The sequence below is a fragment of the Notechis scutatus genome, chromosome 5 (genome assembly GCF_049901735.1).
Source record: "Notechis scutatus isolate UNSWTSFEM ecotype Mainland chromosome 5, rNotScu1.2, whole genome shotgun sequence".
NCBI classification, from domain to species: Eukaryota; Metazoa; Chordata; class Lepidosauria; order Squamata; family Elapidae; genus Notechis; species Notechis scutatus.
Genome location: NC_142013.1, coordinates 16,465,472 through 16,482,134, shown reverse-complemented (window position 1 = coordinate 16,482,134; position 16,663 = coordinate 16,465,472). Strand labels below are relative to the sequence as shown.

The following is a 16,663-nucleotide window of genomic DNA, read 5'->3' as shown; positions in this document are numbered from 1 at the left end:
CCTCAGTTTTCAAATAGAATATCTGGTGATTTTTGTCTAGATCTGCAATCTTTTCTTCTCTACATGTTTCCTATGTACACGTTCATGTGATGGTCCATTCGTGTGGTTGTTTTTTTTAAAAAAAACCAAACTCTTGCAAGATTCCAAACGACTTTCAAAATCTCATGGGAGTAATAGACATCTTCTTGCAAGGTCATAAGGCTCTGTGTGTGTGTGTGTGTCTGTGTCTGTGTGTTCACATCCATGTATCTTCCATAAGATATTTCCTGAGGCTGGTCCTTTCTAGTCTTTTAGGGTTTTACTTCCATAATTCCTAGCCAGCATTTTGAAGTAGAACCTATGGAATTTTAATCTAACAATTCCCTGTCCGGAGAACTACCCACAAGGGATAAAATGTCTTTTGCTAAAGTTGGTGTTTATTCAGTAACTGACAGACACAACATTTGCATTTGTTTTCAGTGACTCCTGTAGCTTCTCTACATACTTAAAGAGCATTATTTTAAATATTTATTTGGATACCAGATTTCATTGATTTGCCTCTAAATTTTTTAAGGAGATAATCTCCTCTCTCTTTCTCACTGATGTCACTTTAGAACGGTAGTTCTTATGCACTTCTTTACCTTTGCAACTTGTCAGCTACCAGTGCCCATAACTGAATTGATGTTAGATATGCCCAGAGGTGGTATTCAGCCGGTTCGGACCGGTTCTGGTGTACCAGTAGTGGAAATATTGAACAGTTCAAAAAAACAGCAAATAGTACCTCTGGCTGGCCCTGCCCACCCACCCACCCACTGTTACCTCTCCTATATTCCCTTGTTTTTTAGCTCAACTGATTTGTGTGGCAGAGCGGATTGCTGCGCCTCAGCTGAGCTAAAAAAAAAAGCACATTTCACCAGCATTGATACATAGGGCGGTCTTTGAGCCCTGCATGCGCACTCTCAGAAGCAGTAGGAAAACATTTGGAAAGCCGCGACTGGATATGCCCACAATTAGTGACAATGAAAAATTAATCTCTCATTGAAAAGCTTTTCTTCCTCATAAGTAGAATAAGGCAGAATGGCCAGACATGAAAGCCAGAAGAATTTGAAGAATGACAGAGCATCAAATTTCACCCTTTAAGAGGAATAATCAATAGTTTTCTATTCTCCTTCTTCTTTGCTATGCACACCAGATCTTGCTTCCAGTGCTTGAGTGCACTGGTAACTCCCATTGATTTTATGCTTAAATCTCAAGGAGAGAGATACATCTTTGTAGAGATAATGGCATTCTTGGGAAAATAGCAAATGGAGGACATATTATTAAAGATTCATATATTTAATATCAGAATTTAATTATTCTGATAGCCTGGGCATCCATTCCCATATGTAAAAAATATGTATATGAAAGTATTGAGAATTTTTACATTTTAGATCCTGCATCAGATCACCGAAATGTCTCCTGGTCAGTGTGTTTTCTTTCAAGATTTCATGCAGAATCTTGTTTGTAATCTCAGAAGTATTATCCACTTAAAAAAAAAATCTCACAACAAATGACTGGATGCTATTGGTGACTGCTGTTTTAGTACATAAATTGTAATTTCATCTTTGGATCATTCAAAGTCCTCCTTAGCTATCACCATCATTTCCACCGGGTGTTTCCTGTCTGACATTAATAGAGTATTTGAAAGCAGAAGTCTAGAATCATTCTTATAAAGCATGGGTGTCAAACTCGCTGCATCACATGACATATCTTGACACTTTCCCCCTTTGTGGAGCTGGGTGGGCATGGCTTGTGTGTGATACATCCGGCCCACAGGCCACCAGTTTGGCATCCCTGCTATAAAGTAAAAGCAACGGTGATTAAATTCCGTACCAAACATACCAAATTGTAAAACTCATCCCCTCCTTTCTGTTCCTTTAATATGCTTTAAAAAGGATTTTGAAAACGAAATGAAACAGGAAAAAAGTGAAAGAAGAAAAGAATAAGGACAAAGTTATCAGGGGTCCTTGGTGCTCTCTGAGCTTGTTTGTTTTTTTGCAGACATGTCATTACCCTAACTAAATAACATCATGAGCACTAGCACTGATGATGTTACCTAGTTAGGGTAATGAAACGTCTGCAAGAAAACAAGCTCAGACAGCACCAAGGACTCCTCACTTCAACCCTGAGTTACGAATATTCTCCTTTATTTGTACAAAGTTATCAGTCTTTCTGTTACATGAACAGAAAGATAAATCTTAAACTCATGTTATCAGTATAAGGTATTGTTTTCTATGTCTAAGAATATTTTTCCAACACCCATCCTTGGTAAATCCATAGTTCTTCATCATCTATATATATATAAAAGCAAAATACCACTCATGCATCATCACAAAATCTCCAGAACTGTAAAGCCTACAAACTTGAAATTTGGCATGTGTGTTCCTCTTGGCTTCTAGGTGCTCACTAAGAAAAGATTTTTCAAAATGACCAACAGAGCATTTGTATTTTGTAAATTATTAACACATGCTGATGCTAAGGAGTTCTACTTCCCCTCCCATCTGAAAAGAAATATGTTCCAAATGCAAAACACAAGCAGAGGAGAGGAGCTTCAGTTTTAGTTTCACAGCAGCAACCAGCTTTAGTACGGAACAGTTGAGCTAAGCCATGTCCAGGCTCCTTGCTGTCTCCTTCTTGCTCACACAGCAAACACTGTTTCAGTTTCCTCAACTCTCTCACACACTGACAGGATGCTAGCCAGATGAATACCGATGGATGCTGGAAGGTAGAGGCAGAATTCCCCCCCCCCTTGTTTTCCTTCCAAAAAACTAAGCCCGACCACATAGTTTTGTAGCGAAGTACAGGTATTGAGCTAGCCTAAAGATAAATTCCAAATTTTGAATGTGTAACTCAGAATCACTTTTATATTTTTACCACATATTTCTCTTCTAAAAACCATATTACCAAAAATATGAATATTAAACTAAAAGAGGATGATATTGAGGCAAGACCATATCATATACCTAAACATCATCACCATCATTTTACACTTCTGACATATCTAATTTGACAATTAAGCCACCAGTTGATTGAACATAAGTCAAGAATGTGGCTACAAAAAAAGTAAATGTAATTTTAGAATACAAAACAGAAACAATGTTCCTAAATTTCAGGAAGTAATGGTTACCATTCTGCTTTGTCCAATCTCCCCCTCAAGTATTGTGCTGAGTCCTGGGATGTGACAGAATCAGTTAAACTGGAAGAACTTTAGATGTCAGGAAAGACAATTACAGAATGGAAATTAAGTCCTTTGAACAGTAATTGAAGGCATTGGAAACATTTAACCTTGAGAAAACTATAAAGTGAAGAACACATGCTTTCTTCAAATACCTGAAGGTCAAGACTCCAGAAGACAGGATAGGCAATAAATCACAGATTCAGATTGGATTCAGATTGTTAGGGAGCAAAAAGAAGAAACACTTCATAATAGGATGAACAATAGACCAGTTCAGCAATAGACCAGCTGCCTGGAAAGGTGATAGATTCCTTTTCACTGAATGTATTAATGGAGAAGTTAGACATCCCTAGTCTGAGATGTTAGTATTATGTTATTATCAGGGATGGGATTCTACCAGTTCTGTCTACTTCTGTAGAACTGGTTCTATGTTTGCTGCTGTTTTGGCCCACTCGCCCGTCCGGGCTCTTACCTGACCTTTATTTCTTGCGTTTTCAACCACAGCTGCTTTGCGTGACACAGCTGCGGTTGAAAAAGCAGGAAAAAAGGGCTTTTCCAACCACTGCACATTTGCATGCAGCACTGCTCAGCTGTCCAAGCAGCTCAACAGGTCGTAAATTGCATTCGCACAACGCAGAACAACAGAACCTGTAGTTATACCGGTCGGATCCCATCCCTGGTTATTATTATATTATGTTATTATTATGTTATTATCTTACTCATGTTTATACTTATACCTATTATCTTGTAAGCGATTGACAAAGCAAATCAAATGAATGAATGAATGAATGAATGAATGAATGAATGAATGCTGGATTTTGAAATCCTCCCCTTATGCAGGAACTAATTACCTAAGTTTCCCTTGTTACAGGGTTAGAAGCACAGTACTTTCAGGGACCTTTTAAAGCAGTGATCCCCAACCTTTTTTACGCCGCGGCCCGGTATCCCCAACCTTTTTTATGGCGCGGCCTGTTACCAGCATTAGCTGGGCGCCGCCATCTTTTTTGATGAAAAGTGCTTCCGTGACCTCACCGGAAGCACTTTTTCATCAAAGATGGCGTAGCTCGGTGAGTTTTTCCGGCAGAAATGGCTTTCACCCAGAAAAGCTCACCGGAAGCGCTGGCACCGCCATCTTTTTGATGAAACGTGCTTCGTGAGCTTTCTACCCGGAAAAGCTCACGAAGCAGTATGCCGCCATCTTTTTGATGAAAACATGCTTCCGGTGAGCTTTCTACCTGGAAAAGCTCACCGGAAGCACTTTTTCATCAAAAAGATGGCGGCGCCCAGCAAGTCAGCGGCCAGGTAGGACTTGTTCCACGGACCGGTACTGGTCCGTGGACCGGTGGTTGGGGACCCCTGTTTTAAAGGAAGGTGTTGAGTCATGCGGACCTTTTTATGCAAAGTTAATTATAAACTTTTTTATGTCTATCCTAACAGAAAAGATAAATAATCTCCTAGCAGCCTCTGATCAGATAAGATTTGTTCCAAAGTAATATATAAATGACAAAAAAAGTGTTGCAAGTATAAGAAATCACTCTATATAACTTAAAAAAAGGATGAAGTCCATACTTATCTCCTCTGGCTTGAGTGTTAAATGTATATTTCATGAATATGGTAAAGAATTTGGCAAAACTATTTGCAAGATTTGGTTCTTTAAAAAGCAAACATGAAGCCATTCAAGATACTCTCTTTAGAATGATGATCAAAAGTAGTTTTGTGGTTTCATTATCAGCAAACAAGAGGTATAGTTCAGATGGAATTAAAAAACAAGGTCGTAAGCTCAGATACTTGGTTAAATTTGGAATACTTGTAACACAAAATACAAAACACTTTGTATATAAGTTACTATTGAAATAGGATTTGGAATCTGAACAGGTTAAAGTTTTCATGGTCAAATGGATGCAGAACTCAAACAAAACAATTGATATCTCACAATCTGAGTATCAATAGAAAAACAAGATTAATTTCACTGGAAATAATACATTAAGAGAAAATTGATATAAGATGTTTTTCCTCCGATATGTTACCAAATGATGATTACTAAACAAGACGTGTATTTGGGAGATTGTTAAAAATGTAAAAAATCAAGTTGGACCATTTTATTCTAAGTAATAACAAAGTAATAAAGTACAACTATTCTGAAAGATGATAAAATGAAACAAATTATAAATATTGACTTCCTTTTTTATCTGTTTATTATTAAAGGTTATATACCTATAACATACATTGTGTTTATAAAGGATAACTGTCATCAAGATATTTTAGGCTTTTCAGTGGAAATCACATGTAACTTCTTTGTTAAATGAATGGCAGCTTAAACTATGGAAGCATGAAACCATGTCTAAAATTATATGAAAACAAAGCTTGATGTTAGCTTCAACTTCATCTAGAAGTCACTTCTAAAGTATAATTCTATATATGGTACAATAATGGATTCCTAAGTGCTCTCTGAGCTTGATTGTTGTACTCCACAATTCTATATATGAGTTAGTGCCATAACCGAGATTTGGGCTCTTTTAAAATAAAGATTCTGCATGCTTTGATTATAATTGCTTATTTTTTATTGGATATCCCTCTCAGGTAATTTACAATTTTATATAAATAAGAGCGAAATAAAGCAGTTTTCAAAGTGTTAAACACATTAAATTGATGTAAACACACCATTTTAATCCAAGCTGATATATAAAGACACCATAAAGTGAGATGTTTGTTCCAATGCAATAATTTCCATTTTCTTTTCATGGTTATTATTCTGCAAACATTTCCATGCAAATATTTGTAATTTTGGTGGTGCAGCGGTTATAACGCAGCATTTCAGGTAAACTCTGCCCACAGCCTGGAGTTCGATCCTGATGCAGCTCAAAGTTGACTCAACCTTCCATCCTTCTGAAATCCATAAAACGTGAACCCACATTGTTGGAGACAATATACAAATAACGCTTATCACCCAGAGATTTCTGTAAGCATTACAGGGTGGTATATAAGCCTAAATGCTATTGCTAATGTTATTGCTATTTTTGTAATTTCTATGTGTTTTTCTTTGCTTTTAAAAATATAGTTTGAAAGCTTTCATCAGACAAAGCCCCCATTCCAAGATCTGCACAGCCTGGCGGTGACTGTATTGTAACAGACATGATATTCTTCCGATTAAAATCGGAATTCCGATTTTTTGGGGAATCGCCCCCCCCCTTTCCCCCCTTCTCCTCCTCCTTCCCCTCCCCTTGGAGGCCCCGAGTCAGGAGTTGCTACCGCTGGCGCGGCTCTGCGTGGCTCCAGTCCCGCTGTTGCCTCAGGAAGGGAAAGGCAAAAGGAAGAGCCGCGGGCGGCGCTTTGCAACGGCAGCAGCGGCTCCTGGTTTTGCCTTTCCCTTCCCGAGGCAACGCGGACTGGAGCTGCGCGGAGCCACGCCAGCGGTAGCAACTCCTGACAGCCCCAGCCAGATACCTGAGCGGAGCCCAGGCGGTGCGAGCGGAGCCCGCTGAGCGGCAGGAAAAGGGAGCTGGGCAGCGATTTCTTGGCGCGCAGTGGGGGGGTCTCTTTTGGCCGGCCCCGATTTTTTTTTCAGAGGGGAATATCATGCCTGTGTAATAAAAATTAATTTAGCCCAGAGATTAATTGTCAGAGTATATTCATGAACTGGAATAGAGCATGGTAACAAGGTCAGCCAATGAATAGGCATAGCAACTAAATCACCCAATGAGGATAGTTTGGAAACTGAAACTAGCCTAGGCTGGAAACTCAAACTAAAAGTAGCCTAGGTGTGGCTCTATATGAAGCTTTGCAACTCTGCAGCTATGTTGAAGCTCTGAGTCTGTCTATTGAAGATGAAACTAACTTGCTTGCTTGCTGAAGACTGGAGCTCTGCTCTGAACTTGCAACATGTTTCTGTTTGAGTTTGCTCCATGTTGGAGAAATCTACAACTGGTTTGTAAAATCTTATTATGCTTATAAAGATGTTAAAAGAAGCATCAGCCATCTGTGTTTATTTTTCTGGCGCTGAATTATCGCTGCGAAACTCTCAATATTAATGGATTCATTGACTTCTATGGGGAAGAGGTATTTTATTCACAAGTCTGCTCTCTCTCTTTTTTTCCTCCTGATTCCATTTTGCCTGTTTCAGTTGATTTAGACAGGCTGAACGATGAGGCAAAGCGTTACAGCTGCACTCCAAGGAATTACTCTGTCAACATTAGGGAAGAGCTGAAGCAAACCAACGCCGTCTTTTTCCCTCGCTGCCTCCTTGTCCAGCGCTGTGGAGGGAACTGTGGTTGTGGAACGACAAATGGGAAATGCGCTTGTACAGCAGGGAAACTGGTGAAGAAGTATCACGAGGTATATTTGCTTTTTATGTCATTTTTTTAAAAAAGTGTATGTTTGTCAAGTGCCATTGTCTTTTTTTTTTTTTTTTTTAGCTAAAGATAAGTACAGGTAGTCCTCGACTTACGACCACAATTGAGCCTTAAATTTCTGTTGCTAAGCGAGACGGTGGTTAAGTGAGTTTTGCCCCATTTGATGACCTTTCTTGCCACAATTGTTAAGTGAATCACTGCAATTGTTTCAAGAGTGGCACAGTGGTTAGAATGCAGTACTGCAGGCTACTTCTGCTGACTGCCGGCTGACTGCAATTTGGCAGTTGGAATCTCACCAGACTCAAGGTTGACTCAGGGGTGGGTAAAATGAGGACCCAGGTTGTTGGGGGCAATGTGCTGACTCTGTAAACCACTTAGAGAGGGCCATAAAAGCACTGTGAAGCGGTATATAAGTCTTAAGTGCTATTACTATTGTTTTGTGAGTAACACAGTGGTTAAGTGGATCTGCCTTACCCATCGACTTCACTAGTCAGAAGGGCACTTGTCCTGGGCCACTGCAACTATCATAAATATGAACCCATTGCCAAGCATCCAAATTTCGATCAGGTGACCATGGGGATGCTGCAACAGTTGTAAGTATGAAAAAACTCATGAGTTACTTTTTTAAGTGCTGTGGTAACTTTAAATAGTCACTAAAGGAATAGTTGCAGAGGGGGTATTCAGCCAGTTCTGACAGGTTCTGGAGAACCAGTAGCAGAAATTTAGAGTAGTTCAGAGAACCAACAAATACCACTTCTGACTGGCCCCGACCCCATCTATTCTCTGCCTCCTGAGTCCCAGCTGATCGGCTGGGTCTCTTCTTTTGTTGCCCTGCACAGGAGAACAGAGCTGGAAAGCAAGTTAGTGGAGTGGGGAGGGAATGGGATTTTACAGCATCCTTCCCCTGGAGTAGAGTGGGAATCCTTCCCCTGCCACACCCACTAAGCCACGCCATGCCCACCAAGCTACACCCATAGAACCAGTAGTAAAAAAAAATTGAATATCACCACTGAATAGTTGTCAGTCAAGGACTACCTGTAAGGTTACTTCTTGACGCTCATTCAATTAAGAATGTTTCCCACATCAGTAGATAAATGCACATTTGGATGGTTCTGACTGGCTGAAAATACATATATTTTTTTCCTTCCTAGAATACCGGCACCTCTCACAAATCATTGTTAACTGCCGTAAAATTTACTAATGACAATCAAGATGGACATATCCAATAAATATATCTCTTCTAGAAAGACAAAACCACTATGAATTTGAATGCCAAAGCACTGTGACATCTGATTCAGCGTTTTCTTTTTTTTAAAAAAAAGTCTAAGGGATGCAACCATTTAAATAATGGCACGGGAGCAAGATAGGGTCTTATGTCAGGAAAAGGTATAATTGGGGTTAGCAGGTCAACCTGGCCCTGTTGTAAATTGCAAGCAAAGAGTGGCTATTTGTCCTCCTCCTCCTCCTCATGAGATAAAGCATGAAAAGTCTCCTGTTCTATATCCATTGGAGTAATAGTGTAAGGGAAGGATGTATTGTATCAGTTCTCCTAGTCTTGCTTCTGGGTCTTTAGACAAGTATGTAGGAACAAAAAGCATGAGGATGGTGATTAAAATAAACAAATACCATTTAAAATAAACTTTTACAGAGCCGCAGCTTGGCAAAGGCTGCTGCCCTGCTTCAATGCTCCTCTCTGAGGGATATGATTGTTGAACTGACTTTAGGAGCAGGGTATATTCATTTGTGCAGACTGCCTGGGCTTCTTGTTGTTGTTGGTCACGAAGTCATGTCTGACCCATTGCAACCCCATGGCAGAGGTGGTATTGAACCGGTTCGCACCTATTCGGGAGAACCGGTAGCGGTGATTTGGTATGGGTCGCAGAACTGGTGGCGACCCCTGGCTGGCCACACCCCCGAACGGGGTCGCCCCATCGCCCGGTCTCCTGCTTTTCCCAGTTGCTCTCCTAGCTTTCCGTATCACATGGTGGCCATGGGGCAGCTCGGGTGGATGTGCGCATGTGCAGCAGCCCCGGGACATCTGCCTGCCTGCCCGCCTTCCCAGAGCACGTTTTCTTCCTTCTCCCGGTGGCGGACGTACCTCTTGCAGCCTAGGCCAGCCCGGCCCAGCCAGCAAGCAGGTGGGTGGGCGGATATCCCGGGGCATCTCGCCCCCCCTTGTCACCAATGCCTGCAGCAGCAGCCCCTCAGCTGGCTTAGCCGGGAGCCACCTTTCCCAGGTTTCTACTCGCCCGTGCTTGGTTGACGCCTCTTCACTTTGCCTGATGTGGCTGGTCCTGCCCCTCACCCTCCCCTCCCTCACCTGGCCTGAGAAGGTAAGGGCGACGGCAGGGGATAGCAAAGCGGCCAGGTCCCTATCTTCCCCTCTCTCTCCCCCACTCTTTGTGTCTGTGTGTGTGTGTGCCAGTCGCGAGTGAAGGAAGAGAAGGGTCGCCTGAAGGGAATGGCTGAACAAGGATCACCAGCTGCGCTGGAAGCGTCTCATCAATTTCCATTTAACATCACCGGTGCCTTCAGCTCCAGCCATGCAGAGGCAGGCGCGCGTGTGTGCTTGCCATTCCCACCTATCCACCCCATCTGCGCGTGGCGACCCTTCCCCCACCCCCAATGAGGGAGAAGACTGCATTTCTCCTTCCTCCTCTCCCCTGTCCTCTTTCAGGGGCTTCCCACCCACCACTCTGCTTGCTCTGTGCGTGGGTCTGGCCAGCTGCCTCTTCCCTACGCTGCCTTCCCCTCAGCGATTCCGTTCAGCACTCGCCCCCCTCTCAGCCCCCCACCCCCACACCCCAACCCCCACCGCCCGGCGGGGGCGATGCACCTCCACTTTTGTGCGCGCTCTCTTCTGAGCCCTACTGCCCGCAAATCCCCCCTCCTCACCTCTTCTCCTTCCCCCAGCCCTGCCAGTGTAGTCTGCAAATCCCCCCCCCCACCTTCCACTCCATGATGCAAAGCTCGACAGCCCCCAAACGCTGCAGAGCTCCACCCCACAGCATATTGCAAAGCTCAACCTCTTTCTCTCCCACCCCGCCACCCCGAACGCCATAACTCGCCATGCTCCGCACGACAACCAGCAGAAAGCAAGTCAATGCAGCTTTCCTCCTTCTTCAGGTTAGGGAGAGGGAGGAAACCTTCCACTTGGGTGGTTCATGCCCTGTGGAAGCTCCTCTGTTTGCCACCGTCCCTTGAAAGTAGCGAAGAGCGCTTGGCCCAGCTGCAGCTTTGAGAGAGACAGACAGACAGACAGAAAGACAGACAGACAGACAGACAGACTGACTGACACTGACACACACACAGAGAGAGAGAGAGAGAGTAGGGAAGAGAGAGGGGAAGATAAAGAGAGGGGCAGAGAGAGAGAGAGACAGAGATACAGAGGGGGGAAGACCCATAGAGAGAGAGACACAGAGAGGGAGGAGTAGAGAGAGAGAGAAAGAGGGAAAGAGAAAAAGAGGGAATGAGAAAGGAAGGGAAAGAGATAAGAAAGAAAAGAAAGAAAAAAGAGAAAGGAAGCGAAAGGAAGAAAAGGGATAGACAAAGAAAGGGAGAGATGAAAGGAAGGGACAAAGAAAGAAAAAGAAAGAAAGAAAGAAAGAAAGAAAGAAGAAAGAAAGAAAGAAAGAAAGAAAGAAAGAAAGAAAGAAAGAAAGAAAGAAATCAAGAAAGAAAGAAAGAAAGAAAGAAAGAAGAGAGAAAAAAAAGGAGAGGAAGGAAGGACACAAACCCTGGCTTCAGAAGACTCTTTGAAGCACACAGCAATCTAGGGCTGGCCTGCAAGGGATCTCGGAGATCATCTTATCCAACCCCCTCCTCCAGCAGGAGTTCCTTACAGAATCATAGAATAGCAGGGTTAGAAGTAAGTGTGTGTGTGTGTGTGTGTGTCAAAACTCCAAAACAGGTCAAGTAACTCTGGGGAGATCAGTCATAAATTAGAACACTTGCTAAGCAACCGGCCATTAAGCGAGGACCACTTGTATTTGGTTTGCTGGTCACCTGGCCACGGCCACGGCCACCCACATGGCCACAAAGACATGCCCACCCAGTCACATGGCCACAAACCCATGCCCATCTGGTCATATGACCATAAAGCCATGCCCATCTGGTCATGTGACCAAGCCACGCCCACACAGCCACATGACCACCAAGCCACACCCACAAATTAAGCCACGCCCACAGAACTGGTAGTAAAAAAAATTGAAAACCACCACTGCCCCATGGACAATGTTCCTCCAGGCCTTCCTGTCCTCTACCATCTTCTGGAGACCATTTAAGCTCATGCTGACTGCTTCTGTGACTCCATCCAGTCACTCATTCTCTGCTGTCCCCTTCTTCTTTTGCCCTCAATCTTCTCCAGTGAGTCCTTCCTTCGCATTTGAGTTTCATCTTCAGGATCTGGCCTTCTAAAGAGCAGTCAGGATGGATCTCCTCTAGGACTGGTTTGATCACCTTGCAGTCCAAGGGACTCGGAGGAGTCTTCTCCAGCACCATAGTTCAAAGGCCTCAATTTTTTGGTGCTCAGCCTTCCTTATGGTCCAACTTTCACAGCCATACATTGCCACTGGGAAAACCATAGCCTTGACTATACACATTTTTGTTGGCAGGGTGATGTCTCTACTTTTTAGTATGCTGTCTAGATATGCCATAGCTTTCCTCCCCAGGAGCAAGCGTCTTTTAATTTCTTGGCTGTAGTCCCCATCTGTGGTGATCTTGGAGCCCAGGAAAATAAAATAAAATCTGTCACTACCTCCGTTTCTTCCCCATCTATTTGCCAGGAATAGAGAGGGCCAGATGCCATGATCTTAATTTTCTTAGTTGCCTGGGCTAGTGATGTGGAAAAATTTATAAAAGCAGTTTGAATTTATTGTATGGACAGAAGCAGGAAAAATGCATATACCAATTCCAAAATGGAGATGGAATACCTACCTCGTAGCCAAAGGTTAATATAATTTATGATGAATCTGCTGAATTTTAACAATTCTGTTGCCTGTTGACATGTCAGATAGTAGCCAATGGAATGATTATGTGGTCAGTTCCATATGGAAAGTCCTACATTCCTGGGCTCAATATATAAAATAAAGGAAATTTACTTATATGATGTGCCCTAGGGGTATTTCTATTCTTATGATATTACAGACTAATATTATTAAAGATGGTGTTCTAGCTTCAGCCTCAAATGACCTGTCAATGATAAATTTAGATGTGCTGTATATGTATCCTTTACTCAGTGGTGGGATTCAAAAAATTTTACTACCGGTTCTGTGGGTGTGGTTTGGTGGGCGTGGCAGGGAAAGGATATTGTAAAATCTCCAATCAGAGGTGGTATTTGCCGGTTTGCCGAACTACTCAAAATTTCTGCTACTGGTTCTCCAGAACTGGTCAGAACCTGATGAATACTACCTCTGCCTTTACTGCTGAATTAACAGTACAATGAGTGTAAATCTAACATTAATAGGACCCATGAAAATAAATCTATTTTGGATACATCAAAGGGTAAGATTGATGTGAACTCAGGAACAGTTCATTCATTATTTCTTCTTCTTTTCTTCCTCTTCCTCCTCTTCCTCTTTTTCTTCCTCCCCTTCTTCTCCTCCTCTTCCTACTTCTCCTCTTTCTGTGTATGTATGTTTTCTCTCCCTCTCTCCCTCTCTCTCCTTCATTCAGAAGGAAGGCTGTTGACCATTGCTTTGCTCCATATTAATCTAGCTACTTTTTTTTTATAACTGACAGTAGTACACTGACTTCCTTTGTATCTTAGAATCAATATAACCATCTAAAAAGGAGAACATGCCAGTTCCACAAGGGACTCGGGATTTTCAAAATTAACCTTACATACATGGTAGAGGAGAATCCCTTTTCTCAATACCTTAAGAAGGGAAAGGACCAGCTGAGAAGTTTGTTTGCTGATGTGTTGGTTATTATCCATGTAGATATTACTTGTTATCAGGTATTCAAAGGTTTTGAAAGAACTGTGCTGCAAGAGAAAGGCAAGTCACAATTATGCCATCATTAGAAACGATAGAAATCCATTCACATGAAAGTCTTGTTGATAATACTCTTGAAAGCTACTGGTCTTTAATTAAAATAGATAAATAATAACTTGACATATGGTGGTGCCAGTATGCCCTATTCACATCACAAAGGAACTGTTAAAAAATTCAAAAGAAAGGCTGTGGACCATTGATTTATCTGAAAATGTCCCCCTACCCATCTAGAGAAAAAGGGTAAGCTATGGATTGTGAGAAGTATTCTAGAGGACTGAGGGATGAGAAGAGCATTAGAAAATGCTGATAGAACTATGAAAATTGTCTATCCATGATATAACTAACATTTACGCCCAGTTGACGAAGTCCACCTTGTGGTTGTTTTGCCGCATGCATGGTCAGCATTTTACATTTTGTATATAAATTATTATAAATTCTATAACACTGAAATCCCTAATTATGAATGATAATATTCTGTTTATTCCAGATTTGGAAGGAAACTAGCCAATACTGAAATAAGGTGTAGTCGTCTTCAGTTTGAGTATTTTTTTTTCAATCTTACATGGTCCAAAATGTTCATATGCAACATAGTGCATTAATTTACTAGACACATGTTTCTAAAACAGTATCTTTTTTAGATACACTTGCCCTTCCTTATTGTGTCAGCATGATGCTCTCCAGCACGATGCTGGCCAGCTTCACTTTAGAGGAACGATCAACACAACAGATCTCTTGTTTGGCTGCTGTGACAATTAGCACAGCATTTAGAATAGAATAACAGAGTTGGAAGGGACCTTGGAGGTCTTCTAGTCCAAACAGCTGTTTAGGCAGGAAACCCTACACTGCTTCAGACAAATGGTTATCCAAACTCTTCTTAAAAACTTCCAGTGTTGGAGCATTCACAATCTCTGGAGGTTGTGAATTTTCCTGATAGTTCTTCAGCTTCACCACAGCTTTAACTCTTCATGGACAGGCCCATTGTGATGATAGGGGACATGTCTTACCAAGTTACCTGGGCCTCCTTTTGACCTGTGGACTCTAATGGGTAAGATGCTCCATCACTTGTTCCAGCCATTTGGCCAAAGAAGACCAAGTTGGGTCAAGGAGCAGATCCTAAGTTCAGGAGAAGGTAGTGCAAGCAACCTTGAAAGATAATCTCCATAAAGAGGAAAGAGGGAACAGAAAAGGAAGACTCTCACAAAAAATCCAAAGGGACATTGAAACAATATCCCTTTGTAATATTTGTAATATTACAAAATAAGATTCCCATATACAGTATCTCTCGGTGAGAATAAGTCCTTTAGAGTGGCAGTTGCCACAGATATATTAATACAGGCATGTGAGAGAGTGAATACCTGTGAAACTAAGATAACTGCAAATAGCCTGATCATCCATCCCTAATGATAAACCACAGTTCCCCACACAATTTCAACTCTGGGCCTCAAATTTAATTTATTTCCATATAAACTTCATTTTAAAAATCTGAAATTCATCCAGTGGATTGTTCAACCCTCACTAGTAAATCAAAAAGGTGATTTTTTTTTTTTTTAAAAGAGGAACAGAAATATAAAGAGTGATGGAGTTTGTATGTCAAGCCAATTCTTCACTAAAGGAAAGTACCTAAGTAAAACCCTTCAGGGTTTTCAATAGAGTCACAAGGCAAAAATTCTGGACAGGCTCATATTTTTCTTCTTCTTTTATATTGTCAATTCTATAGGAATGCATAAGGACATCATAATATTTTATATTCCTATAAATCTGGCATACCAGTTGTACTTTCCATCTCAGTTTTATTATCATGGGTCCACTTTGGGGACTGATATGGCCTTTGACGTATTAAGGGATTGTGAGAAGAATGTTTTCTTAGGGGCTCCATAGTTATTTACTGTAGTAATTCATTACTACATTTATGCCTCACATCTTAGGTCATTGAAGGTTTCTACCTTCACTGTTTTCTACCACCACTTTTCCTGCATCAGACATAAAGTTGTACATTCTTGTGTGCCTCTTTTACCCCAGATTCTCCATTCATACATTCACATTGTATATGTGAAAAAGTCCAAAAACTGCAATCTTTCTCATAGGGGTGTTGTTTCAGCCCCTTGACTATTTTGGTTACCTTTACCCATATTCTTTTCAATTGTACCGTACCCTTTTGGAGATGGGATGATCAAAATCAGTGGGGGGGGGGGAACAAAGCCACCAAATTTAATCCCTTATTCATTGCAGGAAACCAGATTAAATCTTCCAAAGAACCAAACTCTTCTTTGTTTGTAGCAAAGAAGCATCCATCGTTCCATTAAGGAATTGTCTCCACTACCAATTTGCCTTATTCCAAAGACAGGATTGGTGAAAATTATGAAGATCCAAACAGATTATAGCAGGGGTATCAAACTCAAGGCCCAGGAGCCAGATACGGTCCACAGGGTGCTTAGATCTGGCCCGCGGGGCTGCCCTGGAAACAGCAAAGGACTAGCCTGCAGTGCCTCTGCCAGCGAAAACAGAGCTCAGGAGGGTTGCACAAGGCTTTCCCACATTCCATTTTTGGCTGCGGCGGCTCTCCTGAGCTCTCTTTTTGTTGGCAGAGGGGCTGCAGGAGGCTATCATAGCGAAAAACGGAGCATGGGAGGGCCTGCTTATAATTAATTGATCACTTTTCACTGGCAGAATGCTGGGACCACCACAATTGCCCCCAACACGAGTGATATTGAGCTGGCCACACCCACCTGCCCCCCCAGAGGTCAAACACAACCCTGATGTGGCCCTCAATGAAATCGAGTTTGACGCCCCTGGGTTATAGTTACAATAAGCATCTTCTCTTATCTTTTTTCAGTGGTGGCATATGACCCATATGCCTCAACCCAAGAGTTTGTGATGATTAGGCATCATTTCTCTCTTTTTTGTGGGGGGGGCGGGGTTCCTCATTTTTTTATCCCAGTTAACACCACCACCTCCTTCTCCATTTCCTCCTCCTGTTTTCTTTTCTTCTCCTCCCTTTTCCTTTCTCCCTCTTCTCCTCTCCTAAGGATCATTACCAGGGAAGAGACAAATCACTTCTACTAAGCATTCTGACCGATCACCTCACAATTGATGAAATTCTCTTGAAATTAATCCAAGAGATTCATACG

General features: G+C 42.0%; 1 protein-coding gene across 2 annotated transcripts in view; it reads left to right on the top strand.

Annotated features, from left to right (window-relative positions):
• PDGFD (platelet derived growth factor D) overlaps positions 1 to 16,663 on the top strand; it is a 186,523-nt gene that overhangs the window by 169,321 nt on the left and 539 nt on the right. For both annotated transcript variants that reach the window (XM_026675624.2, XM_026675623.2), the window contains one exon: positions 7,314 to 7,525. In XM_026675624.2, coding sequence (XP_026531409.1) covers positions 7,314 to 7,525 — 212 coding nt within the window. The remainder of the gene's footprint in view (positions 1 to 7,313; positions 7,526 to 16,663) is intronic.